The following is a 15224-nucleotide window of genomic DNA, read 5'->3' as shown; positions in this document are numbered from 1 at the left end:
ATAAACCACCTGAAGCATTTAGGAGCAGTTCAGTTTGAACTGTGAAGATTTCTTTTTTAATTGAAGATTTGGAAAGCCAATTGATTTAGATGAAATTATCAACCTTGCACATCTACTTGTTTAAGATTCATGTTGACATTGTACTAAATATGGCCATATAGTTTATATTCTAGATAAATTGATCTGACTACAAGCCTCACTCTTTAGTATGATTCTTACTCCAAGATAAATCAATATTTAATATCTCCTGCAACAGCCCCTGTAGATAATTTTAAACCTTTTCTCTATCCCATTAAGTTACCTTTAAAAATTCTTTATACAAGGCTTCACAGATGACTTCTGAAAAACTAGTTTATGAAAAGCAGTCTGAAATTCATTAATTCAGATGGAAAGGGTTTTTTAATCTTGCTGCATTGTGCTGATCTCTAAATCCATCTCTGTTTAACTAATTCTCCTGCTCAGCTAATTTGAAGAATAAATAAATACTTCCTGAAAATCTGTAACACAGGTTTTAAATGTAAAGAAAAATATGTTTGTACTGCTTGCTTTGTAGTACAAGATACCTCTGGGGTATGAGCTTCTGAAAAAACAGGCTAACCAAGGCTCTCCCTGACTCTCTGAGAGGATGGGCACTCTTCATCACCAGCTACCAACTTCCGCCCAGCTCCAACCCCACTGTCACATCAGCTAAGGGAAACAGTGATAAGGGAAGCAGCACATCAGGCTCAGACATCAGTCACATCCCAGCCTCCATTTTGAATATCAAAAATTATGTCTGCTCCCTCTCCCCTCCCCACCCTCCAATCTGGTGCAGCAGCTGAGAAGGAAAAACATCTCTTCCTCCTCCCTCAAACCTCTCCTATGGCTAAGGGCCCCACTGGGATAGGAGGCTTTGATATCAGAAGAATGCAAACAGCAAGGCTCAGGTTTGCTGCTTCTTAGGGTTTAGAAACAGAGACTTAAGAGGAATTTCAAATGATTATATATTGGGAGAACTGAAAGGGATGATGCCAAAAGGAAGGAAAGAGCTATATACTCCGGAGCTATCTGGTTGTAAATCCACCATTTAAACTATAGGATCTTCACATTCCTATCTGTGCTCTCCCTCACTCTCATTTCCTACCCTGCAATACATTCAAAGTGCGTTTTCAGTGGCATGGTATGCAGCAGTGAATTCTGTCCCATCGCTCACCTTCCGACCTATGGTCCCCACAAACAGTCCACAATACTTTAGAACTTCTGATTCACCTATTTGTGGGGTCATGCTGAAAAATAAGACACTGAAAGGTTTCAGTGTAATAAAAGGGAAAGCTTTTGTTTTCAAAGCCTTTGCAGCTTTTACAGAAGAATTGCTCAAATAGTTACATCCTTGAGCAGGCAGTGAGCTGCAGCTAAAGTTGCTGAGAACCTCTTTGCACTGGAGAGACAATGTGCTGAACTGAGATAGTTCTTGCCTTTCAAATCTATTAAAGATCTTCATCTCAGGAGCTATAAATTCTATGGTTTGTATCAAAGCACAGCCTAAAATGGTCTGATCCTAAACGGGTTCTGTCATCAGTTACAAAATAGAATTAGTAAAGAAAAAAAATGTGACTGATAACTCACAATGAAGTTTTCAATTTTATCTCTATTCCTTTGCTACTCCAAGCAATCAAAAATGTGATATATTGTGTATTTTGCTTATAGAAAATGGTCAGCATTTAGCTTAGCTGTGAAGTCAAAGCCAAGGCAGATTTACCAACAAGAATGCAGCTGTATAGAGGACATGCCCACAAAATAACAAAAAGAGGTGAAATAATCCTATCTCTTCACAGCATGAGATGTTAGTGGAAATTCTAATGTGGAAGTTGTGTGCTGTCCTATTAGTTAATTAAGATGTGACACACAGCACCAATGAAGATGTTGTTTTCATGCGACACTACAAGAGCCCCAGCAAAAGCAGGGTGAGGTTAAGCAAGAGGGAAGACCAGCAGCAGGGAAAAAAGGAAAGGAGACCCAAACTAGTAGATCATTGCAATAACTGCAAGAACATTTCCCCCTCTCCCTTGTGATAAGAGAATGATAGAGACTTCCACTACCTAAACCATAGTCTGCACCACACTGGACTAGAGCATTCCTATTACTGCAGCACTGGAATCTCATAACTGTTGAAGGATGATTAAGTAATGCAGTCCCTGATTCAGAGGGACATGTGCTGAGATGCATCCTCAATATATCAAAAGCTTTACATTAGGAGAACTTATGTGGGGTCAAAAACAGGAAATTGGGTGCTCTTTGCCCTTTTAACTGGATTCTTTATGTCCTTGTAACACATATGGTAACTACAGTAACATGGCATGGGTGGGGAGAAAGGGAAGTCGCTTGATAAACCGAGCAAGTAGTACACTTCATCACCTTCCCTTGTGGGATAGCTCACACATGCACCACAAATTTCCTGTACTGCCATTCATTACTTTTGCCTGTCCATGCTAATGAGTACATCCTGATAAACTATAGATGGCTTTTGGACCAAATGGAATGGATATCCTGTATAGCAGAGTGTGGTGGCTATTGCAAACACTGATAGGCATCCCAGTCTATATAGGGTCAGTTTACAACTGTGAATATTCTAATTCAGACTGTTCCTTGCCGTGAAAGAGGAAAAAATAAACCTTGCATGAAAGAGGGTGGGAGCAGACCTACAGGAAAATGTCTTCCTTGTATTTCTAAGTTTTGTTATTTCTGAATGGAAGCACTAAGAGTTGACATACACTTCATCAATGAGACATTGCAATGATATAGTGTGATCTGTAGCATGACGCTGAAGAATAAAACACAGGAGTTATGCAGAGGTCATGCAGGTAATCCCTCGATAAAGGGGAATCCCTTGGGAGGAAGAGTGCAGCCATACAACCTAATCTTATTCATGAGTATTCAAAGAGCTTGAGGAACAGAATTCTGGCAGGGAGCTGGCAGCTGAATACATTTTGGCAAACTGCTGAACCTCTGACAGACCAAGAAGTTTTACAGTACATGATGTGTCAATGACTCACTTTGTATACAGCTCTAATGCACATCCTTCCAGTGAAGGCTTCTAAACAGAATGTAAAACAAATGTACCAGCATCCAAAATACAGCAAAGAGTGTTCCTGAGCTTCAGAAATGGAAAGCGAACAAGGAGACAAAAGTGGGATGCACGAAGCAAGAATCTCGATGTATGTAAAAAGACAGTTCATCCAAATAGGAGGCATATAATGAAATTGTTACTTCACAATTGAACTCAAGGATGCAAAGAAAATGGCAGGGAGATAGGAATGCTCACACTGCCTGCTGTCTCAAGAAGCCCTTGGCAAGATAACAGTGAAATCATGCACCCAGCTACTGATCAACACAGGTCTGACATTAAACCACAAGTGTCCACTTCTCTTACTGGCTGTTTAATAAATTGCTTTGGAACGGGTGGAGGTAGAGGGGAGATCTTTCCAAAACCTTGTCTCAATGTTCTCCCTCAGTTAATGAATGTCAGCAAGTGGAATAGAACAGACACTTGATATGTTTTTCTAGCCTTTCTTATAGAAGCATTTGCAACATGTTAGAGGCCACAGGCATAGAAGTGAAATAGTGGGAAATTAATGTTGTCTGTAGATTTTCAGGATGTAAGCTGGGCAATTTCAGTTTGTGGGTTAGGGATACTTTAGGTTTTAAGTAGTGTTATAACAGCTTACTATGACTTGAACAAGATTTTAATGTGAGCAATCTGATGCTGAGTATCATTTATTACCCTGTTACACATTTCCAATTGAGATAGACCTGTTTGTGGAGTTAGTATTATTTGACTAGAGACGAACAAGCTATATGCAGTGAACATTTTATCCAGAAATTAGAGTATATCTCATCTTTTCAAACTACCCCTGGAGGTTCAGCAATTTCTATACATGTATGAGTGTCAGTGTTTTAACAATTCAACTTTTTAAAGCTCTGCATGAACTGTGCACTTAAATGCTCAACAGTTTTCTGCTTCTGATTTATGCTATAGTTGGTCACCTAAGACAAATGACATTGTTTTCAATGCCTGACTCAATGATAAGCATTGCAACTTTGATTTAAATTACCTGAAAAAAAAAAAAAAAAGGCACCTGGGAATTCTCTCAGCTCAAAGACCTCCTAGGTAATGAAAAGCTTTTACTTCAGTCTATCAGCTCCTGCACCCAAAAGCCTCAACGCCATAGAAAAACCAATGAATCTGCCTCTGGCATACCACTGGTAGGAAAAAGATGGCAGTGATAAGGGATAGTGCAGCAAGGCCTTCAAGAGCCCTAGATTAAATTGCTGCAGAGTTCAGGGAGCTGCTGTAAAGATCTATAATTAGCATTGACACTTTATCAGGGGCTGGAAGATCTCCCTGATACTGCATTCCTCATTTGGTCAGTGGGTGCTGCATCGAAGCCTCCATTTCTTATTAAGAGGGGTTGAGCAATTTGGGTATAAATTGCAAATGCCTAATTGTGCACAAATGTCCATGTTCATATGTAAATACAGTCATAGAAATAAAACCCCGTTTGCATGAATATTTGTGAAAAGAAACAAAGGAAGGACTAGGCATGGTTAAACTCCATTAATCAGATTTCAAACAAACACTTGCAAATACTGTTTCACATTATTGGCTCAAGTCTGTTCACAAGATAAAAGAAGACAATTTTACCTGTTAGCATGCTTATTCTTTTGATTGAAGCAGAACAGTTAAGCCAGCAAAAAGTAGCATATAATCCCAGAAACAAGCAGCTAAGTAAATATCCTTAAACAACGGGGAGTGTATTTGAATTTATCATACCTATTGATGCAGCCTAATGACACTTGAGAAACGGGAGACATTTTTAATTTTAGAAAGTAATGAAGTATCAGGGAAAGCAATCCAAATTTATCCTTGCTGTACTTTATCTGCTGCAGTAGAGAGTTATATTGGCAATGCTTTTGGTGTAGCAAATTTGCTTAGAGGAACACACAGAGCCTGGAAAAAAAATGGCAGTAACTTTTGCGGGTGTCTTTGCTTGTATCTAAGTGTGAAATAATATGCAAATGTATTCTGTAGTTCTCAGGACAATTGAGGAAGTGATATGATAGGATTGTGCAGCTGCCATTCTGACCCACAATTTAAATCAATGAATATATTCCTGTCCTAGCAAATTTATTCTTGAACAATAATTTTCAACCTATCTTTATTGTTTTGTGGAGAAGCATAATAAAAACACGGAATAAATTTTGGTATATATCTGTAAATTCTCCTGAGTAGCTTGGGAAATGCATTGTGTATAAGAATCATTATGCTGTTACAGTCATCAGAAAGACACTATCCTTTATGGCAGAACATCATCTTTTGGAAAAAAATATCCTTGTTGGTTTGTGCAAATTTTTCAACACATCCTTGAGATATGTTTCAATCTAATTCTGTTCCTTTTGAATTTTCAGTTGCTCCAAAATTTAAGGGAGAAGACCAAAATGGGGCAAAGTTTGTATCCTTTTCACATGAAATACCCTATGCAAGGGAAAAAGCATTGTATTTGGCATTTTTTTCTTGACCTACAAAGGCAATAGAAGAAAGGGGCCAAGTTCCCATTATTATTATTATCATCATCATCATCATTATAATTAACATTATTATTAATTTGGTCTAAAACCTGAAGTTAGGCAACCGCTTCAATTAGCCCTGACAACAAAAATAAAAAATCATAACTATGTTCAGCAAGAATACTGTTAAGCACAGGTAGTGGCAAAACCTCTAGCAGTCAATATTCAAGTGCAAAAATAGCTCTTGAGACCAAAATTTTTGTGCTGATTTCTTTCCTGAAAAGAGTATTTTGTTGCCAACTGCTGTTGGCATTGAACTGAAGGCATAAAAAACTTTAAAAGTTCACCTAACATGGGAAGTTCCTATCCTCTACAGTGTGTGTGTGTATATTTATGTATGCCTCTCTGTATATGCATATGTAGTTATTCAGATAATAATGTTTCATGTAGGTTATCTCTAGGTATATTTCTTTTATTTTCTGACATATGTACATCACTGTTGGGCTGGTCTAACTTTTTTTTAATTTATGGTCCAGTAAAATTTCTGTGATTTATAATTCACAAAGACTGCAAATTTTTCACTCAATTAATTTTGATAATTTAATCAATAGAAAAAATAATTTTGATTTTATTTTAATCAGCCTCCACATGACTCGAGGGAGTAAGCATTTAACTGTACCTCTAATGCATTGGAACTGAACTGTACAAATTACCAATTTTATACAGACAATTTTGGAAAGTAAGGTAATTGAGAAAATGTTTAAAAACAAACATCCTCACAGCAAATTCTTCTATAGGTGTAAACTGGATCCCTAAGCTGTCACCAAAGCTAAATTATCTGCAAATTTAGATGACCTACATATGCCAGAGATTTTGCACTGTTTCTTTTTGTCTTTTCCCTGTCAGTTCCACAGTTTCAGTGAACATGTATTTTTAATGTGCAAATTTCAAATACATTATTTGTATGTCTTTCTACACACAGCATACAAAGTAAACCTGAAAAAAAAATTTAGTAGGTGTATTGATAGGCATGAGTGTGACTACATAGGTGTAAATAGCATTTGAGAAAGAGCATGTGATCAATTAAAGGCTGCATCACACGTTACGTACAGACAGAAAGTTAACGATTCATGAGCAGCTTTAATATTTCTATCTCTGGGCTTGGAGGAACAGACTTGACAAGATTTCATACCCACAGCCTTCTGCACCTGGTTCCCATTACAAACCTGGCCTTGATAATGGGGCTGTGTTCTTCTGCAGGGGCTAATGTTAGCACTGGTATTTTCCTCCCATAACTCTTAGAACCCGAGTACCAGTGTTACGGCTGTGTTTGACCCCCTCTGTGCATCAGCAGTTACAGCTTCCATCACCTTTCTCACTACATAGATAGAGATCAGATAAAACATTTCTCTAAGTATGGGAACAATTTCTGACCTGTTTTTATTTCCTGTGATATCTACAAAAGCTAGTAATACATTACAGGCTTCAGGGTTATATCCAAAGTCAGATTAGTTGTTTTCCTTCTTAGTTTATAATTGAAACATTTCTCCTTAAAAGATATGGTTGGAGATTGAGCCATTAATTTTTGTTTTTCCAAGGTGCTCTGCTTCGAATTTAATTTCAAATTACTCTGAAAGTTCTAGTTGTAAAGCATAAACCCATTGCAATACTTACCTGTATCTGAGAGATATTAAAACCATTCAGCTGTTCAAAGATGCATCTAATTCCTGAGGAGAACTCACAATAGAAAAACAAAACTGACAATGCTCACTGTGCCCCTAAATACACTGATTTAGAAAACCAATACAAACATATGACATTCATACAGAAGCAGAAATCATCTACACCTTGAGATTCTTTAAAAAATCGCAGGGAATTCCCTGAAGGGAGATGCTGCCTAGGAAGTCCAATCATAACAAACACAATACACCCTGAAAAAATATGTTTCTTGGAATCATTATTATTTTCCCCCCATTCATGGTTATAAACGCATATGGATGTCATGCTTTACCTTATATTGGCATGAAAATTCAAATTTTGGAAGCAACAGCATAAATAAACTGAATTTCTCCAGCTACAAAACTGAATGTTTGAGGTCCAGCATGTTTTCCAGTTCTAATAAAAGGGGGCAGTATTACATCAGCTGAAATTCTGAATTGTCCAAATTATCATAAAAAGAGCTAGAGAAGGATACAAAACTGCTGAATTCCACTGAAAATAGACTGTTACTGTGTACGCAGCCACAAATCTGCTTGTCTGCCTTGGGGTAAAATTTTCAGAGCTAGTTCGGTGGGACTTAGGCTCCTACATTACAGCCACTTCAAAAAATTTTTACTTGAGTCACTATTTTCCTTTCAAAATTATTAAGGAAATATTACAATGGGTATAAAATGAAGACATATGTTTCATGTAGCTAGGATAAGCCCTAAGCCTAAAAAGGAAATTGCAAAATTATTGCAGTTTCAAAAAATTTTGGAACAATTTTTTTTTCTTTTTGGTTTAGGTTTTTTTTTTTAAATAAAGATTTTTCAGATTAAAATACTGGTGTCCAAATATGGCTTTAGGAAATTAACTTTGAACACCCAATGTAAAAAAAAGTCCTAGTTTACAGGAAATTAACTTTGAGCACCCAATGTAAAAAAAATTCCTAGTTTACATATATTATGTACAGCCACAAGTAGATTACTAAATTGAGCAGATTCACAGTCAAGCATAAAGGACATTTGTTTTGTAAGAAGTATGAGGACTGCTGGGATTTGTATTTGAAACTTTTCCCTATTCCAGGGCGTTTAACTTAGACCTGTCACTTATCTGTTCTAAAATGATGGATCTGCAAAGAGGTTGTCTCTATGCAACATGTCCTTCTACATCCCAGAAAGTCCCCAGGGAAAGGTTTGTCGGCTGAGCGGGATGACGTACTCAGGAAAAAACACTTTGCAGTGTCTCTTTGTAGAAATCAGAGTCTTCATTAGACAGATGGAATACACTCCCACTGAGTTGAATAAATTGCCTATACTCTTGCAAGAAAGTGAGACCACACTAACAGTTCCTCAAGTAAATCAATGTCTTTCTTTTTTTCCTTTCTATGCAGTTCTAGATTTTCTATTATCAAATCTAAATACTTAAATTACATTATACCTAAGTTTAAGCTGTGGTGGGCAGGACCTTTATTAAGTTACAGTGAGTGTAAAACTTGCTACAATGACTGTGGAGACAATACCATAAAAAAGTAATAACTTTGCAAAACTAGTCATCTGCTGTTGTTACTGCTATCTTTTTTTTTTTTTTTGCCTAATTAGCTACTCACCCTTTAATTACAAGTAGAACTAAGACTGAACCAATAGAAATAAGGAACTAATGGAAAATACTTACAGTTTCCATCATGTCTTACAGCAGACTGAAATATAAGCATTGACCTCTTATTTAATAGGTACAAATAGTCTGCTAAAAGAAACTAAAGGGGAAAAAAAAGAAAATCCAAGTTTTTCTTAAAAGAAAAAAAGGAAAAGAGAAGAGATCACTACCTGCAAATCTAAAACACATATTCATAAAGCTTTATAAGAAGTCCACAAGGCCCTTATGACCAATTAATTTATGTTCTAAATTTAAGGGTGGTCAGGACTGCTTTCAGTAAAAGCAAAAAGAGAATTGCATGCAGAATGAACTGGAAAAGTATTTTCTTAACTGTGTGTTTGGGGTTTTTTAACAGAGTTGAGAAATGACGAATAGCAAGGATGCTTGTAACAAGGTGATTCTCTCTGTGATTGTCTGGCAAATCTCCTGTACATGCAGAACAGGCAGTGTGACTCCTGCCACTGCAGTTGTTCTGTCTCTGATGCTGAATGTATGGGGAGAAAAAAGGCTGGCAAAAACCTGATGGCAGCATAAGGCAGCATTGCTTGCCTTTAGAAAAAAAAGCAATACAACGCTGGAGCCATGGCAGGGCTGTAGGCAGTCAAAAAGAGATTATGCATGACTGGTGACTTTTCCTACAAAGACTTCCTGAAGGGTTTTTATCAGGCCAAGTTTGTACATATGTGCAGGAGCTTCATATAGATGATGAAGTGTAACAGCTCCAGAGGAGCTGTTACACCCTATTGTCTCAATAATCCACATACTTAACAGTCCCTAAATACAGCAGAGCATAGCACCTCCAAAGGGGTCGTTATGGCTTATCAAGTCAAATCCAAGGGCCTAAATATGGATTTGATCAATAGACTGTAATATCTCCAGGGGTGAATAATACACATTTTTAAGAATGTACACATTTTGCATACAAACTGGGGTCTATATTAGGATAAATTACATGGATTCAACTTGCAAAACTTTGATTTAGAGATAAGAAAGGAATAAAAGGCTCATTAGAAGAGGTGCTAAAGTACCATAACTCCCAGGAAGTAGGCAATGACTCATGTCATTTATTTTGGGGTTTAATTCTGCTTTCCTACTGCAAATACACAGTTGTCTGAAAATCTACAAAAGAGTAAAAATGGAATATAAACATAAAAATGTTATATTACATTCTGCTTACTCTCAGATCTCAGTGAATATGCTTCACGGTAAGGTAAATGGGGATGTGGAGATACAAATATATTGTGATTATTGATTTTGTTCCTCCAATCACAGTTCTACCTATATTTTTAATACAAAGATTTTCTGAAGCATCTTTGTCAGCGTTTTCCTGCTTTATGTATAAAAAGATAGGATCTGATTATTTTTAAAATAATGTCAGTTATCTTATAAATTATATAACATTTTCAGATTCATTTAAAGCCTTAAATCAAAGCAAATCTTCTAGGCAACGATGGTAGTTTGAAATACTAAAATAAATACAAGTAGCTGAAGAAATGCAGATTTTGTTTAAGTACTCTTTTTGTTGAAGGTGAACATGGCTTGTCTGGAAAGAAGTCATATCCTCTAAACAAAGATGACTTTTTGGTATGATTTTACTTTTGCTTCTATCGCATGGTAAAAGCTCTGTAGATTATTTTCTCCATTTTCCTCTCTCGCCTTCCCCAGTGTTTCTGTTTACTCTGTTAAATGACTGACACCATTACTCTTCCCTTTCCTCAGTCAGACCACACCTGAGTTTTTTGCTCCACCTGAGGTGGAGCAGAAAAATTCAACTCTGTTATAGTGACTTTTTTTGCCTCATGTGCATTGTACTGGTTTAGGCTCAGGGTTGAATTTAGTTCTCACGGTGCTGAGTTTTGGATTTGTGACTGAAACAGTGCTGGATAACACAGGGATGTTTCACCTATTGCTGAACTGGGCTTCTACAGCAAGACCTTTTCTGGTTTTGATGCTGCTCTGCCAGAGAGGAGGCTGGGGGTGTGCCAAGCTTTGAGAGGGGGCAGAGCCAGGCCAGCTAACCCCAACTGACCCAAGGGATATTCCACACCATATGACATCATGCTCAACAATAAAATCTGGGGGAAGAACAAGGAAGGGGAAAATGTTTGAAGTTTTGGCATTTGTCTTCCCATGTCACTTATTTGTGCTGAAGCCCTGCTTTCCTGGGAATGGCTAAACATCTGCCTGGCAGTGGGAAATAATCACTTAATTCCTTGGTTTACTTTACTTACATGCACAGCTTTTGCTATACTTATTAAACTATACTAATCAACCCACAAATTTTCTCTTTTACCCTTCTGACTCTCCTCCCCATCCCACTGATGGGAGTGAGTGAGTGGCTGCATGGTGCTTACCTGCCTGTCCTGACCCACAACAGCACACAAACTCAAATAACTCCACAGAATGGTATCATTTCAGAAGTATAAACTAACCTTAATACTTTGCCAAATGACAAAGTTAGGCTGTCCCAGAGTGCTGCATGTTTTTGTTTTGGTCTTTCTGTTGAGTGAATCTCTGTGAGCACTTTTAAAGCTTTGTAGATATTTTTTTGAACAGCAGAATATGAACACACGCAATTTTCAATTCTGTGTCTGTAACCAAATACAAAGCTTTCTGAGATTTAAATGACACATTTTCTAAAAGGCCTAAGCCCAGGCTTTGAAGTTATGTACATAATTTTGTGAGCGCAATCATTTGCACAACAAACTATTACCAACTATCTGAACTTGAAGACCAGTAACTGACCAGAACTCAATAGCTTTTTTAAACCAGCTGCAGGCAATTAATTTGTCATCTTTTTCTGGTGCCAGCTTCCAGCTACTCATTTCTACAAGTCTAATTACCTGAAGCCAGTATCTGAAAATTTGGTCCTGAAAACACAGGGTTCTGATTCTTCAAAAGAAACCAATCCAAAATTGCAACTGTTATCAAAGCTTCACTGGGATTATGACAAAAACTATACGCAGTTTTCTTGGCATACAATTATTTCAAAATTATGTTTCTCTAATTGAAGTGATCTAGCATTCCTGCTCCCCCACCTCCATTTTGACCATCCTGCCCATCATTTTTAGAGTAAAAAAGTACAGTCATAATGTAAAAATTGAAAGGCAGAAGGTGAAGGGGGAAAGAAGAGTGTTCTAGAATTCTTCTTTGTGTGAAGGATGCTTCTGGTTTTAATGCATTTTATGCTTGCTATAAAATATAAATACATTTTCTTAGTATTCATGACCAAATTAATACTTTTATTTTCTTTAGGATAGGAGTGGGGATATACCATCATTGAAAATGACTGATTTATATCCTGTTCTTTTGCAACCCCTGCCTTTTCTCACATCTGCAGAGCAAGGACAACAGGCCAGCGAACCAAAGGTAAAACCAGAGCACATACTACAACCTTTTCCTGCCTTAATTGTTCTGTAGTACCTGCTACAATAAATAAACCCAGCAGGACTACATAAGGTCACTGAGAGACTTAACAACAGATTTCCCTGCTGCTGTTTTATTCTGAGGTTTTAAAAGTTGCAAGTGCTACAGTGAAAAGCCTCCTCATAAAAGATGGCATTTGAGAATGATGTTGTTTGTATCTGTTAAAGAGTTCCCATTCACTCTGCTATATTTGCAAGCAAAAGAAAATATTTTTTTGCTCAGACTGCCTGATGTATAACCTCAATCTGGAAGCTGTGCATCAATCTGTGTATTGCTAGTAACCGGCACAAAGTAGAAATTTCAGATTATTCACTGAAATATTTACTGACTCTGCTTTAAAGGGTGAAAGATGAAATAGAAACTTGTTATATCGAATACAAGACACAAACATGATACTGAAAATACGCAGGGAAGAGAGTCAATAAGTAAGTGGATGCCATTTTTATACTTATTTTTCAAAGTGAAATCAAATGTTAAGAATTCTTTTAATAGCCCTTATAGCATATTAGATATTTTTAAATGTCAAGCCACTGAAACTCATAAATTTTAAAATAAGCATAATTTTATAAACTCTTAGTACTGATCATATATGTGACATTCATTTTATTTTTATAACCTGGGCTTTAGTATCCTGCCTCTTGATTAGTTAAGACAAACACTGAGTTTACAATTAGAGTGTTGTCTGAATACAGCCTGCTTGATCAGTTATTCATTTCTATATTTTTTCATAGTATCAACTTGTATTAAATGGGGTTTTCAATTATGACATTTCAACTAATACTAGCAGAAATAAGTATTTATTAGACACTGAATCTGACTTGGAAAAGAATTTTTTATCTTGTATGGAAACATTTTAACAAATCTTTTTTAACAGATGCTAAGCCTTTCTCTTGTTTTGAGTGCAGTAAAGAAACTATCAAGCAAAAATATAAAATGCAATTAAAAGGTGTGTATCAATCTTTAATGGGTCTGTTTATGACATTTCTTTACCTTTCTGTGCCTTGCTACAAAACACTTACCAAGCATTCCCTTGTGGGTTGAGAAAAGTTCAGCATATCGTCAAATTCATCATTTAAGTTATAGTTAATATTCTGCTGAGTCTTATACTCAACCTGGACACAAAATTCCTGTTAGTCTTTGGGCTAAAATATGATCTTCTCTCCCTCACCCAAGAAACAAAGAATCTACCCTCTGATAGAGAGAATCGCGGAATTTTTACAGGCATTGGAACTACCTGTTGTTTTGGAGTATTTTAAAAATTAGTCTGAAACACTGGTTGCTGTATAGGCTAATTAATGTGTCAGTTTTCTTTCCATTGCTTACTAAATTGCATCATAACCATTCTATTTGCCAAAGCTTTAGTGATTCCTGGGATAGTGCTTTTACCTTTCTAGTTAATGGGAATAAATCCTGTGGTATGTAACTGGTTTTGTGTCAGTGGTGAAAAATAACTTGTGTGCTGTATTTGTTGCAGCCCATGGCCCCTCTAGGGAAGCTAACAGAGAAGCATTCTCCATCCAAAGGGCTGCCTTTTTTCTCAGCCAGTTACCAGATCCCCTGCTCTCTTGCCCTGGTGTATATGCAGAGACCTGCTGCTGGAGCAGATCCTGAAGATCTCAGAAAGGCCACAGAACAGAACACAGGTACAAGGAATTTTAAAAGAGTCTTCCTTGTCCTCTGACTGGTCCTTAAAGCAAGTGTGATAGAAACTGCTCCTCACCTTTTGAACATGATCCCAGGTTGCTATTTTGTAAGCTGGATCACGTCCTGCTCAGTCCAGCGCTGGTCCCATTATCCTAACATTTTCTACCTTTTACTCTAGTGTGCCATCTCATTTCAGTGATTCAACACCGGAGATTCAACAAAGAATTTTGGTCTCTAACTTCCAACTACAGCTGAGAGCCAAATGCAACCACTTTCAGCTTGAGTACTTTGTTGCACCTGAACTACAGATTTGAGCACACTCAAATTCATATGCTGGCATTGTAATACTCAACCATGCTAATACAGAACTGCCCTTTGAGCTGTATTTATCAATCCAGCTATTCTCAAGAGCACAATTCAAAATCTGGTGACCACAAGCTTCAAAACCAGCCCCTTTTCCATGTTTCTATGTGCATGCTTACAGCTTCATCACATGAGTGCACAGGACTGTGGGTTTGAATGCTGTGATGTAAACCTAGAGAAGTTTGTAGCACAGCACTGCAAAATGACAAGGTGTATTTAACATGAAATCAGAGATGGCTAAAAGCTCTAAAAAGAAATCTCATATAAAAATAAGAATCTGTTTTGCAGGGAAGAGAAGAGTGAGTGACAGACTGTGGGGAAAGGGGAGGCATTACCTTTTCAATCCTGCAGTTGTTTAGACCCATGTTATTCATGGAGGGCAATTTTCCATCAACACCATGAGGCTGCTGTTGCTGCTGCTGTTCCCTTTGGATTTGCTCTCTCATTTTTCGAGCCTCCTGAATGGCTTTCATTACTGTGTCCTGGTCCCCAAATAGGGCAGGTGAATTAAGACTGGAAAGGATATCTATAAACAGAGAACACATTTTATTCAGGTAATTATCCAAATTGGAATCTGGGGTAAGAACTCTGCTCTCACACTCTTAGAACTGCTCCCAACCAAGATCTGCAGAAGGAGGAGTGGCAATTGTCTGAAGGCTGAATTACTCTACTGAAGTAATTGATAAGCCCAGGCATTTATTTCTCTGTTAGAAATACAACCATTGAGGTCTTGACACACCCTGAGATGGAGCTATCTGAGCATACTCATGGACTCAAATATGTGTTTAAAACAACAGTATTCTGAAGCTTAAACTGGAAGCCTTTTGAGGTATTGAAAATAATTAATGAAATTAACAAAGGAGAAAACAATGTTTACTTGGCAATGACACTCT

The 15224-nt window shown here is 37.2% G+C and overlaps 1 protein-coding gene across 7 annotated transcripts in view; it reads right to left on the bottom strand.

Annotated features, from left to right (window-relative positions):
• The window catches only part of SOX6 (SRY-box transcription factor 6), a 263665-nt gene that overhangs the window by 46010 nt on the left and 202431 nt on the right, over positions 1-15224 (bottom strand). For all 7 annotated transcript variants that reach the window (XM_010390825.4, XM_019285347.3, XM_019285358.3 and 4 more), the window contains one exon: positions 14667-14857. In XM_010390825.4, the coding sequence (XP_010389127.1) occupies positions 14667-14857 (191 nt within the window). The remainder of the gene's footprint in view (positions 1-14666; positions 14858-15224) is intronic.

This window comes from Corvus cornix, chromosome 5 (assembly GCF_000738735.6).
Source record: "Corvus cornix cornix isolate S_Up_H32 chromosome 5, ASM73873v5, whole genome shotgun sequence".
In the NCBI taxonomy this organism is placed as follows: domain Eukaryota; kingdom Metazoa; phylum Chordata; class Aves; order Passeriformes; family Corvidae; genus Corvus; species Corvus cornix.
Note: the sequence above shows the minus strand (reverse complement) of the source record. Positions and strands in the feature narration are given on the sequence as shown.